This window comes from Ovis aries, chromosome 11, assembly GCF_016772045.2.
Source record: "Ovis aries strain OAR_USU_Benz2616 breed Rambouillet chromosome 11, ARS-UI_Ramb_v3.0, whole genome shotgun sequence".
Lineage (NCBI taxonomy): Eukaryota > Metazoa > Chordata > Mammalia > Artiodactyla > Bovidae > Ovis > Ovis aries.
Window position 1 is genome coordinate 39139809 of NC_056064.1, and position 25392 is coordinate 39165200.

A 25392-nucleotide genomic window follows, 5' to 3' on the forward strand; every position below is an offset into this window, starting at 1 on the left:
GTGGCCGGCCTCCCGCCAAAGCGTCCAGTTCAGGGGCAGGCCGGCACCTTAAGACACCTATCATACGGCAGGGAATTATAATCGTTTTACTCTCTGGTTCACTCGGTGAAATCTTTCAGTAAACTGCCCACGCTTTCTTCATAATTCCTCTCGGAATTATGTTTTATGTTGGACACAAATCGTGGATCAACATTGTTCTGTATGGGAATTCAATACTCAACACAGGTGGCTCTTTACACAGTTACAAAAATAAATGTAGTTTTTATTACCAAGTAATAAAATAAAAGACATAATTAACCCTAGTATAGGGAAGCAGGATAAGGTGTTAAATTGAATAACAAGTGTATGTTACTTTCTCTCTGGGGAAAGACTGGGTTTTAAGCATAACAGTATGGCAGCATAAGTGCTCAAAAAATATAAATCCAAATTCGTTTAAGAATTAGGAATTAGCAGAACAAGGAACTAGCCCAGCTAATGTGTGGATCAAGAGTGCCTAGGACTCCTGAGTCAAATGAGAACTTCTGGTAGGAGACAGGAAAGGGATGAAGACAGGAGATTGATCCTATGAGTTTGGCTTTTTTTTTTTAATAGCTGACTAAAAAATAATACCAAACAACTCCTGAAAACCTAGACTCATAATAAGATTACTACATGATAAAAGGGAAGGCATGAAATAAACAGCTTCCACTATACTTTTAAGAGCCAGGGTACATACTGAGTTCGGTCCTGACTCCTAAAATGATTTGACTTCATTTCTGCACTGCCCACACATCAGAGACTATAAGCTGTATAAAAAGGACAGATACCCTAGATCCTATCAATAAACCCTGGGCCCCTCCAAAATCTGCCAGATTTGCAGAGGAAAGAAAAGCTGACCTGCCTTGCTGTGTTACTGGATAACAAGATACAATGAGGTTCTATTACATAGTAAAGTCACTTACCAAACAAGATATTCTCACAAAGCTAACTTTTTTTCCAAAAGCATGTAAAAATTATAATTTATACATATACACACACTATATTTTACAGTTTGATCGTTCAAATAGTTAAACAGTTCATTTAGGGGGTTTTTGTGGGGGTTTTTTGCATTGTTTTCCCTTCCAGATTCTTTGTCACTGCCTTGGCTCTGCCCTAATCTGACATCATTCTGTCACATCTACTAAATCAAGTTAAGTATTCATTTACCTTGGTAAGAACAATCTTTCTGGGTGATTCAGAGGGGAGAGGTTTCTGAAAGGTCCAGTCTATTCTGAGGTGGTAGAGTTAGTTAAGTCTGTTCACACAGGTGGAGGGAAGAGGCATAGGGAGGCTCCCTCCAGAGCAAGATGAGTGCTCACACCTAGATGTTCCAGTGCCTACTGACTGAAAAAACCACTCTGCACCCAGCAAAAGTTACCGAGGGTCCCATAGAGCAAGTCACACTGGTTCTCAAAAGAACTGAGCTGTTTCTGGAATCCATGAAGGAAAGTCACTTTGAACAGTGGTGGTTTGACATCTGTGAAAGAAGCCATTTGAACTCTTATAAAGAGAATTTTTAAGGGATCAGCAGCCTCCCTGGAAATTTCAGGAAAACCAGCAAGACAGGGGATGGCTTTCATCTTTTCATAAAGTTCTTCTCCAGAGCTACTGAGGTTCTCTGGAGAGAGTAAATATTCCGCTTCACCCGATCTTCCAGAGAGGAGGTAGATGCGCTCTCTAGCTTCATGCGGCTGGAAAGAGAAGACAGGGGAAAATTAAGTAACAACATTTGTCAACTGGTCAACCACCTGGCAGAATTAGAAGAAACATGTTGTTACCCATAAAGCGGCTGTAGAAACACAAGCTCTCTTTAAGTCCACATAGATAAGTTTTGAGTAACTCCATCTGGAACTCAATTTTTTACAAATTTGTAAGGGAAAATTTATCTGTTCTGGAAAATAAGTCAAAGCCTCATTTGAAAAAGGCTTCCTGAGCCATGAATTCTTAGAAGGACAAGAAGATTCAGTAAAATACCAATTCATTTCTCCTCCCCTCAAATCAAAAACATCCCCCTGTCTGGCCAGAAGTTGAGAAGAGCAACAGAGGTATCTGGGGGCTGAGCTCCGCACGGACACAGAAACACTGGGAACACAGTGAATGAACCAGTTTTTCTGACTGCCTCTCTGGGACCACTGCCATGAACGCTGTTAGGCAGGGAAAAGATGCACTCACTGGATAAACTTCCCATCCCGGGAGTCTAGCTTCTCCAGCCTCTGCTCCCGCTCGTCATCCTTGGCATGCCTCTTGAGGATGTTCAGCCTCTCTTCCTCCCGCCACTTGGCGTTTTCCATCATCTCTTGCCTTTTTCGCTCCAGCTCCTCTGATGAGAGCTTTCTGTTGAACACAAAAATTACCCTAAGGCCTACTTCTCTCCCAGCCAAAAAATAGAAATACCCCAGGAAGAGAAACCAGGTAGGACCCAGATTCTCCAGCCCATAGCTCTCTTCCCTTGGAGATGCCCAGCCCAGTGCCACACTCAGCAAGAGTTTCCTTCCTTCCTAACAACTTGATCAGGTGGTTTCACTCAAATTTCACGACTTTTAGTGAAGGAATCCATACTCTCATTCAATAATCTCTAAAGTAATTATTCTGAAACAATACATAATAAGAACTAATCAGGAACCTCCATCTATGGCAATTATTCCAGTTGTTTGTTTAACAACTTATAGAAGAACAGGGAACCAAGTTTATCCATGTGATGGTTGATATCTACCACCTACCCACTGGAGATGCTTAGAAGTTCATGGACATAGCTCATGAGTATACCATTCAGGACTAAGCTAGAAGCAAGCTGCCTAAAGAATTTAACTTAGTCTCAGTAGATAGGTCTTCTTTCCTAGCACTCACTGCAAATGAAGAGCAAGAAGAGGAGATGAACCAGCTCGATCACTACCAACGTAAGACATCCAAATCCATTGTTTCTCAAATTGGTGTGATATACAGATCCCCCTTTAAAAGGAAAAATAATTATCGGAGTCCCATAGGGAGTGGGAGCCCAATTTTGAGAAATAAACTTAAGATACTAAAAATCTGACAGTTATCTATAGCGAAGTGAAGACTCCCCTTCAAAACCCCACTAACTAAAAAGAAAATGGAAGAGGAAATAACTCTAGATAAGACATATGTGAACAAACTGTCAGAAGACACAAGAAGATGAAGGAGTGGTAACCACTTTAACAGATTACAGGACACGGAATCCTAAGTGCCTGATACTGATCAGAAGCAATTCACACTGTAAAATCCAGGAGAGCTTCAGGTACTGTAGGCTCTAATACTTTGGAGTGTGGTCCACAAGGATGAAAACAAAGGGACTAATTTTAAGTCTATATAAGGAACAATTAAGACAACCTGGGATCCTCATGCCTGACTCGGGGGAAGTCAGTGACTGCTCTCTCAAGCATCTATAGGAGACCCTCTAGAGGGTAGACTCTGGTAGTTTCTAGAGAAATTGAACCACACAGGAGAACCACACCAGACAGCTACATGTAAAAGAATACAATCAGAACATTTTCTCACAGCACATACAAAAAAAAAACTCACAATGGATTAAAGACCCAAATATAAAACCAGAAACCATAAAACTCCTACAAGAAAACAGGCATAAGTTTGACATAAGTCATAGCAATTTTTTTTTTTTAATCTATCTGCTATAGGCAAAGGAAACAGGAGCAAAAATAAACAAATGGGACCAGATTAAACTCGAAAGCTTTTGAACAGCAAAAGAAATTATCAACAAAACAAAAACCACTGAATGGGAAAAAATATATTTGCAAATAACATGACTGACAGAGTTAATATTCAAATTATATAAACAGCTCAAACAACTCAGCAGAACACACAACCCAACTAAAAAATGAGTAGAAGACCTGAAGAGACATTTTTCCAAAGAAGATATACAGATGGTTAACATGCACATGAAAAGATGCTCAAGACTGCTACACATCAGAGAAAAACAGATCAAAACCACAACGTGGTATCACTTCACACCTGAAGAATGGCTAGCATCAAAAAGACCACAAATAACACGTTGGTGACGATGTGGAGAAACGGGAGAAGCTTCATCTTTTCAATTGACAAGAAAGGTGTTTCAGATCACTAATTAAAACATTCAAAAGAGAACTCAAAAAAACTTTTAAATTCTTGCAGAACTCTCAGACCCTTGAGGAAATAGCCAGTGACTCTCAATCTGAGAAACAATATAAACAGTGCTAAGAAAGGTTTTAAGGCCGTAATCTTTCTTTCTTTTTTCAGTACCCTAATCTTGGTTACATCTTTAGTGTTCAACTACCTGGAACACCAAACCAAAGCAAAGAGATCACAAAACCCATCCTTTCCAGTTTCTGTGTTTCCATTCTTGGAAGACTGAGATCTTGAGGGCTCTAACTCACTTAAAAAAAAAAAAATTTATTGAAATATTGGTCTATTGGTCCTACACAGTAGGAACCTGTTTATTCTAACTCTTTCTAAATCATAAAATTCAACAACAATTCTAACAGCACTAAGAAAAGGTTGACAAAGTGAGACAAATTCAAGTGATGGCAGATGGCAAAAGAGACAGAAAAACAAAGCAGGATCTGAAAAAGCAGGCCTTGCACTGACCAAGAGTCTTAAAATATATTAAAAAAAAAAAAACATATAGTCATGAGCATCCACCCCTAAGAAGAGCATGGATTACAGCACAGCTGAAGAACTGACCCAGCGACACCAACAGGAGATTAAATAACATGCAGTACACCCTCCCCCTCTGGAAGGCAGGGAAATATGTAATATTTTGGAAAGTTGCCAATCAAAATTAAACCTTAAACTTAGGGAATCAGGCAATTAAGAGTTAAAAGGGACCTTAGGGTCTGCATCTCTTCTAATGCCATAGTGACTGAAAGAGGTTATTATGAACTCAGTGATTTTTCAGTGCTGGTTGTGTACTGGAATTACTGAGGTTATTCATGTCCATTGAGTTGCTGATCCTAGCTACCCATCTCACCCTCCCAGAAATTATGTCATAGGAGCCGCCAGGGAATGGGATTTTGGGTTTTCTTTAAGTTTTCAGGTGATTCTAATATGCAGCCAACTGGGGAGGCAGTTAAAGAAGTACACAAAAGTTGCCCAGCTCTTTTTTTTTTGCCAAATCTTAGTTCCTCCACCAGGAATTGAACCCAAGCCCTCAGCATGGAAAGTGTGGAATCCTAACCACTGGACCACTAGGGAATTCCTTCATCTAATAACTTCTAAGAGCAATTGAGACCCTTTGGGACAGCCTCTCAAGGGCACAGCCAACTCCACTCAGATCCCAAGACTGTACGTCTATGTTCTGTCAGACCCAAGCCATACCTAACTCAAATGCAGAGTTGATCTTAGGGCGTTTGCCCTCAAAGAGACCACCCTGCTTCCCTTTCAGCTGATGCCTCAAGAAAGGAGCACTCTTAAGAAAAGCTTCCTGTGGAAATCTCTGTGAGAATAACCGCGGTTTACAGATGTTGACAAAGAGTCACTTACTGAATTGGTCATTAGTTCAATAGTTCAAAACTATTTACTTTGTCCTTTCAATGTGATTCACATGCATTGGGGGGGGGGGGGGTAGGGTGGATGGTTAAAAGTTAACAAGTGGAATAAGAAAGGGGTAAACAAAAAGGGTGATACAGATTATCCTCTTGCCCTGGTCTGAGCCACTCCTAGACTCATGCCTGGGAGTCTGAAGTGAACCTCCTGGGCTCTGGACTCACCTGGTGTACCCAGGAGCATACCGCCTTTGGTAAACCTCCTTTTTAGGAGACGGGCTCTTACTTCGGCCTCTGTCTTTCCTGTTTACCTTAGAGTTGTGCCTGTAACAGATACAGAAGGCAGAGAGGAGAAAAGCTTTTTCAATATAGGGGCTTCTATCATGTCCTTCAAAAGATGGAAGAAAAGCTAACAGCTTCAGAATCATAACCCAAATTGAAGAAAACAGAGGGAAGAACTGGAAGAAAATAAAGGTATAAGGATACATAAGATTTGATATTACTCTCACTCCAGAGATTCCACACATACAAATATGTAGTTCTAGAAATTTGGGCTTTACATTAAAAAAAAAAAAAGTAACAATAATAACAAAGCAAAGCCATTTGGAAGAGTTGATGAACAGATATGGCCAACAGCAAAGCCCAGCTGTGACCAGGCCCCCACACCCACAGGTCATTGCCCACTGAATTCCCACACTCACGGCTTGCTTGGCCTTGGGGACCGAGACCTTCTGCCAGGGGATCGGGACCTCCTATCCCGGGACCCTGCTTCCTTGGTGCTCTTCTTGCTGGTACGTCTGGGAGGTGAGGAAGAGGAGCTTCTGGACCTGGAATAATTTTTCAACCCATGCGCTCCCTTTCGTTCAGCCATCAGAGAGCCCTGCAGTCCCTGGCTATGGTCGGAGTTCCTGACCTGTATCATCAAGGAAAGGAAGGAAAGCTGTATGCAGGAAGATCCAGCAGCTCAGAAGATGCAGTGAAACAAGAAAATGAATAAACACTGAGGTCCTATACGGGGCCAACTGGGTATTCCAATCCCATCATACGGTTATCACTGAGAGCTACATACACTAAGGAAAGTTATCCTCTGCTGCTGCTGATGCTGCTAAGTCGCTTCAGCCGTGTCCAACTCTTCGCGACCCCATGGACTGCAGCCTACCAGGCTCCTCCGTCCATGGGATTTTCCAGGCAAGAGTACTGGAGTGGGGTGCCATCGCCTTCTCCGAAAGTCATCCTCAGAATGCCCTAAAAGGATATATCACCCAAGCACTTAAATTGGCCTGGCTCTTCTCTACAGCCTGAGGGGGAGTAGGAGGCAAAACATGGAGGAAAGGACCTGAGGGGAAAAAGGAGTCCAGAGGGATGTACATTTATTAAAGTAATCAACCCAGACACTTAAAATGTATGCATTTCATGTAAATTACCTACAGAGGGAAGGGGGGGATGCCTAAATGCCCATCATGGTTTAGCCCCTCTACTCAGAGGGACTACAGCTTAGTGAGAGGCTCAGGAGTAAGGAAGGGGCCTGTTCCCCAGCAATCCCAGCCTCTGCTGCCCAAACTCCCTTCTTTCTGTGTGTATGACTGGCTGCTAAAAATGCTCTATGTCCATGCAGCAACATGGATGGACTCAGAGACTGTCATACTGAGGGAAATAAAAGTCAGACAAAGAAGGAGAAATATCGTATGACATCCCTGATATGCAGAATCTAAAAATGATAGAAATGAAACTGTTTACAAAATAGAAAAAGACTCACAGACTTAGAGAACGAACTTATGGTTGCCAGGGGGAAAGATTGGGGGAAGGAATAGTTAGGGAGTTTGGAATGGACAGGTACACACTGCTATATTTAAAATGGATAACCAATAAGGGTCTACTGTATATAGCACTGGGAACTCTGCTCAATGTTATGTGGCAGCTTGGATGGGAGGGGAGTTTGGAGGAGAGTGGATACATGTATATATATGGCTGAGTCCCTCTGCTGTACACCTGAAACTATCATAACATCAGCTATACTCCAAAATAAAATTAAAAGTTTAAAAAAAAAATGCTCTATATCCAAAAAGGCTGCCAGGTTGGCACGTTCCATGGCCCCACGGTCACTCCCTTTGAGAAGCCATATCCTTACCTGTAAGCCATATCCAGGGACTTTGGACAAAACAGAGGGAGAATTTGCCATCCTCTTTTGAGATCTAAGAGATTAAACACATAGTCATTGAAAAAGAAGACGCCTAAAGGTCCAGTTTACAGCTCTGTGCCGAAATGTGCTTCCTGTTTCAAACGTGACCTCTCCCACCTCCTGGCTCTCACGTGGGAGTGTGTTTCTCTATCTCTGCTGGAAGATGCATCAGCACAGTCATGTTTTTCCTGCGAAAAACCGTGGGCCTCACTTTTCAGCTCCAGCGCCCGAGCACATTCTCCTCTCACCTCGTGCTGCTATTCTAGGGACTCTGAGTCAGCAGCGACAGCGCTGGCGGCTCCCGCAGAGAAGACACAGAACAAGCCCAGATGGGCCCATTAATGCATTAAAAAAAAGAAAAAGCCTTCATAAAACCCACTCCAGTCTTGGTGGAATCAAGAGCTGAAATGAGGGACTGCCCTGGCAGTCCAGCGGTTAAGATTCTGAGCTTAAAATACACGAAGCGCAGGTCCCATCCCTCATCGAGGAACTAAGATCCCACATGTCATGCAGTGTGGCCAAAAAGTACATAAATAAATAAAATAAAAAAGAGCTGAAAGTCGCATCCAGGACGTCTGATTTAGGACTGACACAGTGGCAGCCAGCCCTGCTGGGGATCTTGCCAGCACCTCTAGGAACTCTAATGCTAGCTGGCAACTCCACGGGCAGAGAGCCAGAGGGTGCCAGTGCCCTCCACTGAGCCCCCAGAACCTAGCGGTTCTCGGTCCAGAGCAGGCGCTCGTCCACTTCTGTGGAATGAATGAGAGTGAGTGAATCAATGGTGCAGGAGGCCGCTCAGCTCTCTCACCTCCCGCGGCTGCGCTCATCCTCGCTGCTGCAACGATCGCTGCCTGGGCTTCTGTGCTTATGTTTCTTGTGCTTCTTTTTCTTCTCCTTCTTTTTCTTCTTCTCCTTTTTTTCCAGACTCATTTGCAACTAGAAAATACCCAGAACATAAGCATGTAAGATTATCCAGACCTGTCAGCCTCTCTGAGGGTCATGTGGAAACTGCCTGACTTCAGGTCTCTGGGTCTACAGGGGCTTGGGGACATGATCAATCAGCCACCCCGTGCTGACAACAGTGGAGGGTCCTGACCCTGGTTATGCAGAAACACCCGCTAGACTACTGAATGGACTTTCTGGTGGGTGGGGCTGGGAATCTGTGTTTTGAAACAGTCCCCAGAACCACTGCCTAGGAATTTCTATTCTGTCAAAAGAATCCAACTCCACTGAAAGTAATTAGGGACTGCAAGATCAATTTTTAAACTTTTCTTAACCAACTGATCCAAGAAACATGTACATAAAGGGAGTTTAGGGGAGAATGGATACATACGTATGTAAAGCTGAGTCCTCTGCGGTCACCCTGACACTGTCACAACAATCGGCTACACTCCAAACATAAAATAAAAAGTTAAAAAAAAAAAAGAAACAGCCACATAATATGTGGATGATGAATGGGCCCTAATGATGAATGGGATACCACCTGATCTCCTGAACACAGTGTACAATCATGCTTTCCAAAGGCATATCCCAATACCCGTCTTTTTCTGGAAGAATGACATCACATGCTGCATTTCCAACCAAAAGACATAAAAGAGAAAATCAAGCATAACTAAGCTTGATATAAGATTGCATAAAATCACCAGGAGACAGTCTCTAAAAGACAAAGACATTTAAAGCCATTCTGTTTTCCCTCTCATAATAAATGGAGAGAAGGAAAGAAAAGAATAAATGGAGAGGAGTTCTCATGTTAAGTAGCTCTTAATGCTTACATAATGCACTACTTACCAATTCTTTGATTTTCTTCATTTTCACAGGATTATTCAATACTTCTCTTTTCTTCTCCTCCTCTTTCTTCCTAAAGAAAGAGAAGTTATAAAAATTATGATTATTTCTTCAGAAAGGGAATTAAGTCATTCATTCTACTCTCCATAACTCTATGCAGCAATCTTTTTTCTAAATGCAGGCAGACAAGCCCTATGCTGCAATCTGCATGATGGTGTGAAAGTCAGAAATCTTCCCCAAGTCTGCATGAGGGATTGCATATTGCGGGTCAAGTCCACACCGGCTCCCTGTTGTGCAAGAAAGTGAGTTTGGTCTGTTGCTTGTTAAGCTTCATGCTCAGGGCTTCCCAACTGGTCAAGTAAATGTATGTCATCTTGTGTATCAAACATATGCAGCATTTCAATACTACCTCCACTGTTTAGCATCATAACTCATTGAAAAGTAAAGAGAATGGATTCCTCTTTAAAGAAGCCTTATTCTCATATATTCATAGGAAGATAAACAGGTCAATTTTCCTGGAGAACAATTTGGCAACATTTATCACAGCCTGTACATACTCATAAAGTCTTCAGACTTATAAATGCTTCCTCAAGAATTTATTATTGAAGGGATATAATCAAGGAAGGTCACTAAAAAGTTGTTCATATTAGAATGACGTAAGCCTGGAAACAAGTTAGGGATTCAATAGGAGAATATTAATAAAATAAATTATGGTATATCCGTACAATATAGATATTAAAAATGATGTTATAAAAGCGTGGTCAGCAATAAAAAAAGATGCCCCATATATATGATTAGGTGGAAAAAATGAGTTTATTAATATGCATACTTATACACCGATGTTCATAGCAGTATTATTCATAATAGCTAAAAGGAGGAAATAATCCAAATGGGCATGAGAGATGAATGGATTAAAAAATGTGGTATAAACATGCAACTGACTATCATTCAGCCTTAGAAAAGAAGGAAATCCTGATACAACCTCAGTGAACCTTGAAGACATTATACGAAGTGAAATAAGCCACAAAAAAGCAAATACTGAACAATTTCACTTGTATGAGGCTCAGAATAGTCCAACAATAGGAATGGAAAATACAATAGTGGGCCCCAGGGACTGCGGGGGAAGGGAAATGGAGCGTTGTTTAATGGGTATAGATTTTCAGTTTTGTAAAATGAGGACTTTCCTGGTGGCCTAGAGGTTAGAATTCCGGGCTTTCACTTTGGTGGCCTGGGCTCAACTCCTGGTTGGGGAAGATCCAGTAAGCCTCACACACACACAAAAAAAAACAAACAAAGAGATGAAAAACTTCTGGAGATTGACTGCACAATAATCCAAACGCCCTACTACTGAACTGTATACATAAAATGGTTTAAATGGGAAATTGTACATCATGTGCATTTTACCACAATTTTTAAAACAGAAATTCTGACACATGCTATATAATATGGATAAACCTTGATGACATAATGCGAATGAAATAGGCCAGTCACAAAAAAAAATAAATACCATATGATTCCACTTATATGAGTAATTAGAGTATACTCATAGAAACAGAAAGTAGAAGTGGTTGCCAGGAACTGGGAAGAGGAGGGAATGGGGACTTATTGTTTAAGGAGTATAAGGTTTCAGCTGCAAAGATGAAAAAGCTCTGGAGAAGGACGGGTGGGGGTGATGGTTCCACAACAGTGTGAATGTGCCTACTGCCACTGAGCTGTACAGTTTAGAACAGTTAACATGGTAAATTTTATGTTATGCATATTTTACTACAAAATGGGAGAAAATATGTACATATAAAGATATATAAATAAGAAATAAACATTTTTCAATGTTCTATCTTACATCCTTGAAATAAAATTATGCAAATTAAAACACACACACACACACACACACACACGACATGATTTTATTTAACACCCAAAATGCAGCTTTACTTTGATCTGTTCTAAGATTTCAAGTAAGATTCTAAAGTTTCTTTTTAAAGGGTTCTGCTATGAAAACAAACAAACAAAGGGAGGGAGAGAGGGGAGGGGAAAAGAACTCTATCAGTTCAGTAGCTCAGTCACGTCCGACTCTTTGCGATCCCATGAATCGCAGCAGCCAGGCCTCCCTGTCCATCACCAACTCCCAGAGTTCACTCAAACTCATGTCCATCGAGTTGGTGATGCCATCCAGCCATCTCATCCTCTGTCGTCCCATTCTGCTCCTGCCCCCAATCCCTCCCAGCATCAGAGTCTTTTCCAATGAGTCAACTCTTCGCATGAGGTGGCCAAAGTACTGGAGTTTCAGCTTCAACATCAGTCCCTCCAATGAACACCCAGGACTGATCTCCTTTAGAATAGACTGGTTGGATCTCCTTGCAGTCCAAGGGACTCTCAAGAGTCTTCTCCAACACCACAGTTCAAAAGCATCAATTCTTCGGCACTCAGCTTTCTTCACAGTCCAACTTTCACATCCATACGTGACCACTGGAAAAACCATAGCCTTGACTAGACGGACCTTAGTCGGCAAAGTAATGTCTCTGCTTTTGAATACGCTGTCTAGGTTGGTCATAACTTTTCTTCTAAGCAGTAAGCGTCTTTTAATTTCATGGCTGCAGTCACCATCTACAGTGATTTTGGAGCCCAAAAAAATAAAGTGTGACACTGTTTCCACTGTTTCCCCATCTATTTCCCATGAAGTCATGGGACCAGATGCCATGATCTTAGTTTTCTGAATGCTGAGCTTTAAGCCAACTTTTTCACTCTCCTCTTTCACTTTTATCAAGAGGCTCTTAGTTCTTCTTCACTTTCTGCCATAAGAGTGGTGTCATCTGCATATCTGAGGTTACTGATATTTCTCCCGGCAATCTTGATTCCAGCTTGTGCTTCTTCCAGCCCAGCGTTTCTCATGATGTACTCTGCATATAAGTTAAATAAGCAGGGTGACAATATACAGCCTTTGACGTACTCCTTTTCCTATTTGGAACCAGTCTGTTGTTCCATGTCCAGTTCTAACTGTTGCTTCCTGACCTGCATATAGGTTTCTCAAGAGGCAGGTCATACATATCTCCAAATTTCTAAGAAGCTGCCAGTCTTTCTCACCTCGCCTACCTCTTGTTATTTAACGGCTAAGGGTAAATGGATAAATCTGATCTGGTCTGGTACATTTACCAGTCTCTTCCCAACTGTAAAGCAAGAGGCGAGATAACATCTCGGCTGAGCATCTCTAACAAAACCCCCTTCCCAGACCCTGATCAGTACCTGATGATGAAAAGCGGGTCCTCTCGGATTTTGCTGGCCATGTCCAGAAGGGAATTGGCACCTGACGGGGCAAAGATAGAGCCTGGGAGGAGTCCTGTCTCCGAAGAACAGCCTGCCTCCTTCTCCTCCATCTTTTCAAAAACGTATTTGTCAATAGGACGCCCCAGCAAGTACTCATCACGGTTCACCATCCCTCCAGGACCCTGGTACATCCAGTCCAATTTTTCCTCCTTTTTCCTAGTTCGAGGGGAAAAAAAAAGAAATAGTCAAAGAAAATGTAGACTCCTGCAAACCTAAACACAAAACCTGAACACAAGCGATAGATAATAAGCACAGCTAGGGGAATTCCCTGGCGGTCCAGCGGTTAGGACTCCATGCTCTTACTGTCAAGGCTGTGGGTTCAATCCCTAGTCAGGGAATTAGGATCCCATAGGTTGCAAGGCACGGCCAAACATTAAAGAAAAAAAAAGTGTGGCTGATCAGACTAGGACTCATGCTACAGGCTCTTTAGCAAAGGCTAAATACCACACTCCATGAGGCACTTGGGAAGAAATGGTACTTGCTGTCATGGAGTTTACATTTTAGCAGAGAGATTATTTCCACACAACTAAAGCAACTTGTGAGGAAAGAATGTTCCTCAGCCTGGGGCGTGGATCTTTGCTCAGGGCTTCTCAAGTCTCCTTTACAAAGTCTTTGTGTTGTGCCTTCATGTCGAGGATAATCTGAAACAGCTAATGTGCACATTTTGGATCAGCTCATCACCAAGAACAATTCCAGTGACCACATATGCAGTGGTATTTATCACGTGTTTTGGAAATTACTGGCATATTGGCACCAGGGGTAATACCACATTCAAAGGGATAATGAGAAAAGATCAGCCATAACAAGTTATGTTTTCAAGCCAAAAGAGGGAAGCCAAATTATGTCACAGTATCATGCCAAATATTTCGCTGTGGTTCTAAGAGAAAAAGTGGTGAGAAAATTGGGTCTCCAGGCAACAAACAATAAAGCTGCGCTGAACTCGTAAGAGTATGTGTTGGGGCAATCAATATCACATTCACATTGCAAGCAGCAAAGCAGTTTCATCAAAAGAGTACTATCTATAACATTAGTTTCAATGATTTTTGAATATGACATTTTTTGTATATTGATTTTTAAGATTACATAACAACTATGAGCATAAATAATATCTTTTTAGTTATATCTTTGCACATTAAAAAAAATGTTTTGAATATTTATTTTTATTTATTTTGCTGTGCCAGGTCTTAGTCGCCACACGTGGGATCTAGTTCACTGACCAGGGAATGAACCTGGGTCTGCTGCATCGAGAGTTTGGAATCTTAGCCACTGAACCACCAGGGAAGCCCCATGTTTGCACATTTTAATAAAAATAATTTAAACCAATAAGAGGGTCTAAATCCTTTAGATACCTCTTTTCTTATTAAAACGATTGGTTTGATGGACTTCCCTGGTGGTCCAGGTGTTAAGAGTCCCCCCCATGCCATGCCGGGGGGACGCAGATTTGATCCCTGGTCAGGGAACTAAGATCCCACATCCTCAGAGCAACGAAGCCCTTGCGCCACAACTACTGAGCCCGTGAGCTCTGGAGCGCCTTGCAGCATGACTAGAGAGAAGCCTGCATACCAGCAGCAAAAGATCCCACGTGCCACAGCTGAGACCTGATGCAACCAAATGAAACAAATAAACATGTCTTAAAATAAATGAATGAAAGGACATGTCAAAGGTGAGTCAAAGGATCATGCCTATACATGCCTGACATGAACATGGACTGGGAAGCGGGGACTAAAGATTCATCTGTATTCATTTGTAAACACTGACTCAGCATTCTTCCTGTGTGCCAGGCAGAGAGGAGTAACGTTGGAAAGATGACAAAGATTCAGGCAGCTGAGCTCCTCACAGGCTACCAGATAAGGCACAGAGGTCAACAAATTACCAAACAGTGCTGCTGAGAGCTAAGAATGCGAGGGGCACTTGAAGCAGGAACACCTGAATATGCAGATACACGTGGGAGTCATCAGCATGAAGCTGACACTGGTACCAGAGGAATGAAGGCACTCTTTAAAAAAAAAAAAAATTATTTTATGTGTTTATTTATTGGCTGTGCTGAGTCTTCATTGTGGCTTGAAGGCTTCTCTACCTGTGGCGCCACGGGCATGTGTGATCTTAGTTCCCTGACCAGGGCTCGAACCCACATCCCCCACAGTGGAAGGCAGGTTCTCCACCACTGGACCACCAGGAAAGTCCCTGAAGGCACCCTTAGAGAATAAAGGGAGAAGAGCAGTGAGCCTTGGGGAGCAGGAGCAGTTACGAGATGAGGGAAAAGAAACTAAGCGAAAGAAAGAGAAGAGATGATATGAAAAGGTAGGAGGGCTGGGAACCTGAAGGCACAACAGCAAAACCTGTCCAGAAGAAAGAAGGAAAAATGAAGACAGATACTTCTATGAAGTAGTATCTTCAGGGCTCCAGCTTGTCTTCAATAGACTCAACCAGGGCTTCCCTGGTTGGCTCAGTGGTAAAGGGTCCGCCTGCCAATGCAGGAGGCATAGGTTCAATCCCTGATCTGGGAAGATTCCACATGCCATGGAGCCACTGAGCCCATGTGCCACAGCTGCTGAATCTGTGCTCTAGAGCCAGGGAGCGGTAATTACTGAGGCCTGGCACTGCAACTACTGAAGCCTGAGCTCTAGAGACTGTGCTCAGCAACGAGAAGCCCAAGCACCACAACCAGAGAGTGGCCCCCGCTCCCCACAACTAAAGGAAAGTCCACGGAGCAACAGCGACCCAGCCCAGCCAACAATCAATCAGTTAGTTCATTAAATTTTTTTTTTTTTTAAAGGACTCAACTGATATGAGTCCTCCTCAGGCCCTCTGGTAAGAAACCACATTGTAATCACAGAGATCCAGTGCCACGGGACTTGGCCTGGTTCCACCACTAACCAGCCCAGGAACCATGCAAGTTATTTCTTCACACTTCCACATCCTCACGTCTAAAATGGAACTAGCTTCCCAATACAGGGGACAGGAGTTAGATCCCTCGTCCAGACACTGAGACCCCACACGTCACGGGGCAACTAGCCCGTGTACCACTACTACTGAGCCCACAGGCCTAGAGCCTGTGCTCCCCAACAAGAGAAGCCATTGCAATGGGAAGCCCACCCACGGCAATGACAGGAAGCCCTTGGGCAGCAAAGAAGACCTAACCAAAAATAAACAGATAAATAAAATTTTTAAATAAAATGGAGCTGGTAACTGCCAGCTCGCATTGCTTTTAAATGAGATGCTCTGAGTTGTTTTTTTTTAATATTTATTTATTTATTTGGCTACACCAGGTCTTAATTGCAGCATGTGAGATCTTCAGTCTTCATCGCAGCATACAGGATTTTTTAGTTGCGGCATGTGGGATCTAGTTCCCTGACCAGGGATTGAACAGGGGCCCTCTGCATTATGAGTGCAGAGTCTTAGCCACTGGACCACCAGGGAAGTCCCTCTCTCTGAGTTTTTAAATGAGAAAAGATACAGGGTAGAAGTCATATAAAAATGAAATAATCTACAGTTTTTGCTGTTGCTATCACTAAGGATATAGAACAGGTTCTTGAGGCTGCCCACGAGGCTCACCCAGGGAGGTTTTTGTTTTTGCCACGCAAGTGGCTTGTGAGATTTTAGTTCCCTAACCAGGATCCCAGGGACGGGGGAGCCTGGCGGGCTGCTGTCTATGGGGTCGCACAGAGTCGGACACGACTGAAGCAACTTAGCAGCAGCAGCAGCAACCAGAGACCAAACCCGAGCCCTCGGCAGTGAAAGCCGAGAAGTGAGAGGTCTCCTACCCACTGGGTGGCCAGGGAATTCCGAGGGAGCTCTTAAAATCTACAGATGCCCTTGCCCCAGACAACCCCTGCTATTCTTAGGAAGCTGGCCTGAGTGGGAATCACTCCCATCTTCATCTGTCTAATCTCCCAAGGACACACTGAAGTACAAGGGTTGAGAAATGCTGGTGTAGACCCATGCATGGAAAACACAATTTTCTAATAAAGAGAATACCAAGCAACACTCCACTGCAAAGAGGAATTTGGATGAAGCTCAAGGATAATGTAGATATTAAGGTTTTTTCTTTGTTCTAGGAGAGAAGCATAATAAACATAGAAAAGATCATCTGAACCATAGAAGTGAGCTGTTAAACAGCACAGGGTTTCTACTGCATACATGAAAAGCACGACACTGTGCAAGGAACTACCCAAGCCAGTCCGCTGGACAAGCAGATCGTCTAACTACATCTGCAAGTAAAAACCGAGAAAAGGGGCCTACTTGTTGACCTTGGAGTTTCACGATGTTGGAGGACATGGGTGAGGGGGCTGGGGCAAAAAAAAAAAAATCAAAAGAATATAAAATCACCTTCCTCCCATTCACAGCAGACAAGAGGGCCTGAGGGTCAGCAACATGGTAAACACTGGACTCCCAGCTCTGAAGCTGCTCATCTATACTCTGACCTCATTGGACTCTGCAAAGTCCAAAATTTCTGACATATCAGGTGCATAATCTGTAACATTTGCCTGAATAAAAATTTGAAAATAATTTTTTACTTTTGGTTAGTTGGGAAGTAAACTCTTCTGACTAACAGATATTCTGTCTAAAGTTGACATTTGTTTTAAAATCAAGGGTTCACATATAAGAATGTCTTATACGCTGCCCAGGAATTAGTCCAAATGTGTGAAACTGATTTACTTTAAATGTAAAGGATATAATTTATACAAAGTATGAAAAGTAAAATAATTTAATGTGTGCCTATGGTTAAAAAAAAAGTACAGAATTTAATTCTCTTAGCTCATTTTATATATTAATGCCCTAAATCTATTGTGTTGTACTTTAAAAATTCCAAAACTCCTTTTATTTTAAAATATTCCGAATATTTTAAACTCATACTTAAGTCAGAATGGCGTTCTCCCAATCCATTTTCCTGAAAGAATGTAACTGTTCCTGCCTAAATTCCGTAATACCATTTCCATGAACTGAAACTAAGTCTCTCTCTTGGTCTGTGTCTCTTCTCTCACACACACACTCACACACACAAATGTCACTAATCCTCCTGTGATGAAATTACTAAGGAAAAGCCCTATATATCCAATACAGGGGAAAGTATGTCACATGTCACCCTGGAGACTTGTCCACGAGGATACGCACAAGGAACAGTACAGACTACTCAATTTTAGTCTAGAGTTTTTACTCAATTCTGATTTAGGAATGCACTGCATATTTTATGCTTTTTATTTTTCTCAGAACACATTTACTCCTATCCCCTTTTATGGAGGCTGGTAGGGTATATCATCTGTGACTTCTATCCGATATCATACAAGAGGAAACTGAATGGGACTGTCCACAATCACAAAGCTTTCACTGACAGACACAACATCTATCTCCTTCCATGGGACCTCAATGCCTCCCTAAAATGAGCCTGCACTACATACATTAACAAAAGCAGGAATGTGGCCTCGACACAGTAAGAGCAGGGCAGAGGCAGTCATCCTCAGTCACAGTTACTTGTCAATTGTCTACCGTGAACTTGGCCTACACTGAGGCCTTTACGTGTCATCTCATCTGATCCTCTAAAAGCCTTAGGAGTTGGGTACTCTCACCCCGACCCTGGTTCTACTGAGGTCACTGAGGCTCCCAAACTTGCTCCCAGTTACAAAGCTGGGCTAGTTCATACAAAGTCAGCCTTAGAACCCAGTCCAGACTGACTCCAAACTCATTCTCTTATCCAGCTATTATGCAACAACTGGACGATGCACGCACAGGCCTGCACTTCCCCACACACCAAGACAGCCCCAGCCCAAATGGCCCCAGCGCCTTGCTTACTTGACAGCCCCGACATCCTCCGCGTAGCGCTGCATCTCCTCCCGGGCCCTCTCCTCCCGCAGCTCACGCTGAAGCTCCTCAATCTTCTTCCGCTCAGCCTCATGCTTCTGCTCAGCCTTCCACACTTTCTCCACATTGCGGAGGGTCTGCGGGTGCCAGCTCTTCTTCAGATTCTGTGGCAAATGAAACGAGGGAGAAAACAAGGCAGGGAGCAGGTGTGTGGTGAGTATAACTGGCCCTGCCGCACCCCACCCCATTCACGCCAAGGCAGCCATGTAAGGGCAAGACGACTCTAACAATGGCGAGGCTGGCACCCAACAATCTCTCACACGTTGGGGGCAGAGGAGAGGTTGTTCAAGTACATAAAATTTCAGAATGGAACAGGCCCCCCCCCCCGAAATTCCCCTCAACTACTTCTATCCTGAAATGTATGAGCCTAACTTCCACGGGCCATGCCTGAAGTGAGGGCTGGTGATGACAATACAGGAAATGAGGCAGAGAAGTGGGAAGGTATAGACTCTGAAAGGTGAAAGAACTCAAGTGCCTTTGGCATTGGACACGTTCTTAAGAATACAACCTTCTTTTCCTTGAGTCCACTGAACTTGCCTTGAACTTGCATGGTTTACAACCACACCTGATACCTCTACCTCCTTCAACCTTCCTTCCCAAGAATCTTCCCCCGATTCTGATCTTCCCTTTCACCCTCAAGGAGTGCTTCACTTCTCCCTTTCTCCCCATGAGTCACTGCATTGGTTCAGTTTCCCAACCAGGGAAGGTTTTCTGGAGGAAGTGACATCTAAGGACAATTATAAATTATCCCAGTGATGTAGGAAGCAGGGACGAGTGGAGTAGATTTCCAAAGACAGGTAACAGCACACACAGCTGCACGCCCAGTGGTGAGAAAGAACAGAATACAAATAATTCAGCATGGCTGGAGATAGGACAGCAACCTGATGGGAAGGGGACTCAAGATGAAGCCAATAAAGAAAGCAACAGGTTAAGTGCCTTATAGGCCATGTTAAGGGACTGAATTATCCTGTTGGCAGTAGAAAATATTAAACATTCATATGCAGCTGAAATGCATGACCAGCTTAGCATGTAAAGAATGAATTGGAGAGGATCAGAATTGGAAAGGCCTGGTGAAATTCCCTCAATCTTGAGGTATCTCTCTTATCTGATTAAAAGCTTTCTAACAGACATAAAACACCTTGCTAAAAACTAGCAAGGGGACAATCTGTCCCCTTCAGATGTCTATGTCAGAAGCTTTCCCTATCTCTGTTATACTTTAATAAAACTTTGGTACACAAAAAGCTCCAAGTACTCAAGCCTCATCTCTGACCCCAGTTCGAAATCCTCTCCTCCAGAGGTCATGAATTCCGGCGTAACACATGGCTCACAGCAGCAACCTTTCACTTTCCCCTCATCAGGTTATTCAACCATTCCTCCCCGACCCTCCACCTTGTCCTAATGGTCCTTCTCGCTTGCCTTCAATACAGGTGATTTTGCGTCTCAGGGAACACTTGGGAATGTCTGTAGACACTGTTGGCTGTCACAACTCGGGGAGAAAGGTGCTACTAGCCAGGGGCCAGCTATGTTGCTAAACATCCTACATGCACAGGACTACACACACAACAAAGAATTATCCAGCCCAAAATGTCAATAGTGGTGAGGCTGAGAAACTTCGGATTCGAGCTTGCTGCTGCTGCTGCTAAGTCGCCTCAGTCATGTCCGACTCTGTGTGACCCCAGAGACGGCAACCCACCAGGCTCCCCTGTCCCTGGGATTCTCCAGGCAAGAGCACTGGAGTGGGTTGCCATTTCCTTCTCCAATGCATGACAGTGAAAAGTGAAGTCGCTCAGTTGTGTCCGACTCTTCACAGCCCCATGGATTGCAGCCTACCAGGCTCCTCCGTCCATGGGATTTTCTAGGCAAGAGTACTGGAGTGGGGTGCCATTTCCTGTCCCTAAATGCAGCTACTTGAAGACACTAAATCAGACTAACTTTGATGGTATCTTGAAAGTCATTCTAGTTGATAACATCTGACAAACTCTAATATAGCTACTAGACAAATGGCTAAATTAATCTATTTGCTGATTCGATTAGCTACACTTTCAGGAGATTAGCATTTTTCTGATCTTGCACTACATTCTTATGGGTACATTTTCCCATTTGGTGGCTATACAGGTTATGAGAACTAGCCACAAAACTTATAATCACTGCGGACAGTGACTGCAGCCATGAAATTAAACGACACTTGCCCTTTGGAAGAAAAGCCATGACAAACTGAGACAGCATATTAAAAAGCAGAGACATCACTTGCTGTCAAAGGTCCATATAGTCAAAGCTATGGTTTTTCCAGTAGTCATGTATGGATGTGAGAGTTGAACTATAAAGAACTGATGTTTTCAAACTGTAGTGTTGGAGAAGACTCTTGAGAGTCACTTGGACTGCAAAGAGATCAAACCAGTCAATCCTAAAGGAAATCAATCCTGAATATTCTTTGGAAGGACTGATGTTGAAGCTGAAGCTCCAATACTTTGGCCACCTGATGCAAAGAGCCAACTCACTGGGAAAGACCCTGACGCTGGGAAAGGATGAAGGCAGGAGAAGAGGATTACAGAGGATGAGATGGTTGGATGGCATCACTGACTCAATGGACATGAGTTTGAGCAAACTCCGGGAGACAGTGAAGGACAGCAAACCTGGTGTGCTGCAGTCCATGGGGTCACAAAGAATTGGACACGACTGAGTGACTGAACATCAATGAATTCAGAAGAAAGCTCTGCCACTACAGATCAGAATGCTGCACTAAAGGAGTGAAAGTCACAAAGGCGAACATGAGGAAGATCTTCTGTGATCCCAGAACACGGCTCAGGGATGAGGAGAATGGGGCACAAGTCACCACAATTACAGCGCAGGACAAGACTGAATTCCTAGTTGAGGAAAGGCGAGGTACCCCAAGACAAAATATACAAAACAAAATCTGCGTGACACGTCCTCCATACCTGCCTCCTTCCCTAGCCACGGTTCCAACCGTCCCCAAGCTCCCCAGAATTTCCAGCCAGAAGGGTTTCCTGCCAACAAACACCACCTGCCATCCTTGGCGACCCACCTCACGCGCCTTTCCAAGTCTCCGCCCCGTCCCTCCATGGCCGCAGTGATCCGCCCCCTGTCCAGCGCTACAGCTCCCTCTCCCCGAAAGCACAGCTGCGATAATAAGAATACTCACTGCCACACCCGTCCCCAGCCCCAGTTGGTCTCGGGCCTCAGTCCTCCCCAAGCCCTGGGCTCCCTCACTTACCAGGTCTCCGCCTCCCATGATGGTGGAGACGTTTCCTCACTCCCCGGAGCTAGAAGACGCAGGAAGGATCGGAGAGAAACTTGGAGAAATAGTTTAACAACGACCTCCCGAGACCTGGTCCCGGGAGCAGCCGGCTACCACTTCCACTGCCCGATCTAGAGCCCACTTCCGGGAGGGCGTCCTATTACAGAGACAGCGTCGCAGGACAGTGACGTTTAATACTTGCTGTCGCGTTGCGTGGCATAGCTTCGCGAGCAGTCTCACGGAGTATGGCCCATGATATCGCGGGATTTGTGGTTTCCTTTCGGTCACCTCGAGTTGGCTCTTCCCCCTGGCTTTCCAAACGTTGTGGTAATAAGCTGAAGATCTGTGGGGTTGTGCTTCCAAGGTGGCGCTAGTGGTAAAGAACCCAACTGGCCAGTGAAGGAAACGTGGAGACGCGGATTCCATCTGAGTCGGGAAGATTCCCCTGGAAGAGTGCATGGCAACCCACTCCAGTGTTCTTTGCTCTAGAATTCCATAGGCAGAGGAGCCCCGGCTACTGAAGCGACTTAGCACGCACGCGCTGTTTGGGGGTTGTGATTGAGCCTGGGCCTCCCCTGGCGGTTCTGTTGCCATGGTAGTGCACTGTGGCGTCCTTGGGGGCTCCCCTCCGGATATCACTCCCGAGCCCCGGCGGGAGCCACCCAGAGTTCGTAAAACGGCTTTTCAAATCAGCACGCTCCTCAAACTTCGGCTCACAGCCACCTCCCTTTCCCCAGGCTTATTTTACGGAGTTAAACAGAAACCAGCCAACCGAAATTCCATCAGCTTCCCTGCATCAAACCTTTAGAATCCGCCAGCTTCTCCCTTTCCTTTCCCTTCGTTTATGGTGAAAGAGGCATCCCTCCTACTCTAAGGCATGGAGGGTCATCAGTTGGGATCCCACCCCTCACATCTGGTATTGATAAAGTAGTTGATAGTTAATGCCACTAGGGGATTGTAAGTAGAAAAAATGTGGGAGACCCTTCTAAGTGAATGATTAATGAAGGAAGCAGGCTTCCCTTGTGACTCAGCGGGTAAAGAATCCGCCTGAATGCGGGAGACCTGGGTTCGATCCCTGGGTTGGGAAGAATCCCTGGAGACGGGAAAGGCTACCCACTCCAATATTCTGGCCTGGAGAATTCCATGGAGTGTATAGTCGATGGGGTCGCAAAGAGTCGGAGAGGACTGAGCGGCTTGAAGAAAGCAGGCTTGCTTAGCAATAAACCACGCAACAGAAGCAGGAGACATGCCCCCAAAACATAAAACAATGAATGGTGGCATGGGATCCACATCCTGCCCAGTGAGCTGAATAAGCTAATGATCGCTAGGTCACGACTCTCTGCTCACGTAAAAAACAATAATTTGTGGACCTAGCTTGATCGTATAGGAACAAGAAAACTCACCTGCCCACCCTGGAGTAGGAACTGATGGTAGAAGCATGATGTCTACTGAAGAAAGACAAAGAAGGTCTTCTCCCCCTCCCCACTTTTCCTTTGATTATAAAACTGTAGCCTGGACACAGCACCACCTTGCCCTCTTGCTGCTCATAAGCCTCACAAGCATCCTATTCTAATAAATCACTTCTTGTGTATCGGTTTGCCTCTGGCTGAATTCTTTCTGTGCTGAGACATAAAGGACTATGATTATGAGTTCTTTGGAGCCCCTGGAAGCAACACCAAACAGTAGTATTACTCAATTTCTCCCTCTCCTCTAACTACCTAAGTATTGGCTTATTATCATCATTATTTTAGATATACTTAGTTGATCCTTTAAAAAGAAAATAGTTCATGTCTTTCCCTCAGCTGCTGCAATCTCCTCTCTGTCTTTAGCAAACTCAAAACAAGTTGCCTCCACTGTGGAGGCAAGATGCTTCCGCTTCAACTTTGGCTTAACCTGAACTCTCCACTCAATTATTCTTCCCATGACCTTCAATAATACGCCCCTCCTCATATTTAAATTGAAAATCACACTTCACCCTCATCTGGACTACCTCTAACCTTTGGTATTCAGGATTACTTTCTCCTTACTGAAATACTTTTTACTTAATTTCTTCCCATCACTGTCCAAATTTTCATTCTCTAGATCCTGCTCAGGGGACATTTTTTTTTTTCTTCCTCATTCTTCCTCTTAGGTTCTGCCTAGGTTCTTAGGCCTTTTCACAGTGTTCTCCTTTTGTGATCTCATCTACTCACAGAGCTTCAGTTACTATCTATTAAAATATGCTAATGATCCCAAATTCATTATCTTGAGTCATAGCTCCCTTTCAAGCTCCAGAGTTTTAAGCCTGGCTATTCAGTTCAGTCGCTCAGTCATGTCCAACTCTTTGCAACCCCATGAATCGCAGCATGCCAGGTCTCCCTGTCCATCACCAACTCCAGATTTCACTCAAACTCACATCCATTGAGTCGGTGATGCCATCCAGCCATCTCCTCCTGCCCCCAATCCCTCCCAGCATCAGAGTCTTTTCCAATGAGTCAACTCTTCCAATGAGTCAGCTCTTCTCATGAGGTGGCCAAAGTATTGGAGTTTCAGCTTTAGCATCATTCCTTCCAAAGAACACCCAGGGCTGATCTCCTTTACAATGGGCTGGTTGGATCTCCTTGCAGTCCAAGAGACTCTCAAGAGTCTTCTCCAACACCTATTAGGAATTGCCAACTGGACTAGTCAAGATTTAGAGATATGTTGCTATCTATGTGGATCAGGCTGTGTCTCTCTAAAACACATATGATTTTATCAACCCACTGCTTTGAAAAGTTTCACAGTTCCCCATTATTCATACTATAACAGCCACATTTTTAAAATGTCAAGTCCTGGGAATTCCCTGGTTGTCTGGTGGTTAGGACTCCACACTTTCACTGCGGAGAGCCTAGGTTCAGTCCCTGGTTGGGGAACTAAGATCTCACAAGCTACAACGCGCAGTTCTTTCTTGATTTGACTCTTCTGACTCCTCCAGCCTCACAAGACTTCCTACCTCTCACTCACTACGCTACAGCTAAACTTTTCTTTCCCTAGCCAAATACTCTTAACAAAAACATTTTTTAATGGGTAATACATTGTATATATTTTTTTTTCTTAGATTTATTTATTTACTTACTTTTGGCTGTGCTGGGTCTTCGTTGCTGTGTGGGCTACTCTCTAATTGTGGTGTGTGGATTTTTCATTACAATAGCTTCTCTTGTTGTGGAGCGTGGGCTCCAAAGTGTATGGGCTTCAATAGTCGTGGCACATAGGCTCAGTAGTTTCGACTCCAGGCTCTAGAGCAGAGTACTTGTAGCCCATGGGCTTAGTTGCTCCAAGGCGTGTGGGATCTTCTTGGCCCAGGGATCGAACCCATGTATGTGTCCTGCAGTGGTCAGAAGAGTCTTTACCACTGAGCCACCAAGGAGGCCCTGTAAATATGTTTTAAAAGATATAAAATCCACATGGTACAGACTTCCCTGGTGGTCCAGTGGCTAAGAATCTGTGCTCCCACTCCAGGG

At 43.9% G+C, this 25392-nt stretch overlaps 1 protein-coding gene and 1 non-coding gene across 2 annotated transcripts; both read right to left on the bottom strand.

The window, feature by feature from the left end:
- Positions 1-232: 232 nt before the first annotated feature.
- CWC25 (CWC25 spliceosome associated protein homolog) lies at positions 233-22046 on the bottom strand. Its single transcript, XM_004012827.6, has 10 exons — positions 21890-22046; positions 18589-18761; positions 12718-12954; positions 9481-9550; positions 8501-8628; positions 7642-7705; positions 6215-6426; positions 5739-5837; positions 2191-2352; positions 233-1709 (listed from the first exon to the last, which is right to left on the bottom strand). The coding sequence occupies exons 1-10, from the start codon at positions 21905-21907 to the stop codon at positions 1595-1597; spliced, it is 1278 nt and encodes a 425-aa protein (XP_004012876.1). The 5' UTR covers positions 21908-22046; the 3' UTR covers positions 233-1594.
- On the bottom strand, positions 16146-16218 carry TRNAM-CAU (transfer RNA methionine (anticodon CAU)). Its single transcript has one exon. It is a non-coding gene; the product is annotated as a tRNA-Met (tRNA).
- Positions 22047-25392: the final 3346 nt, after the last annotated feature.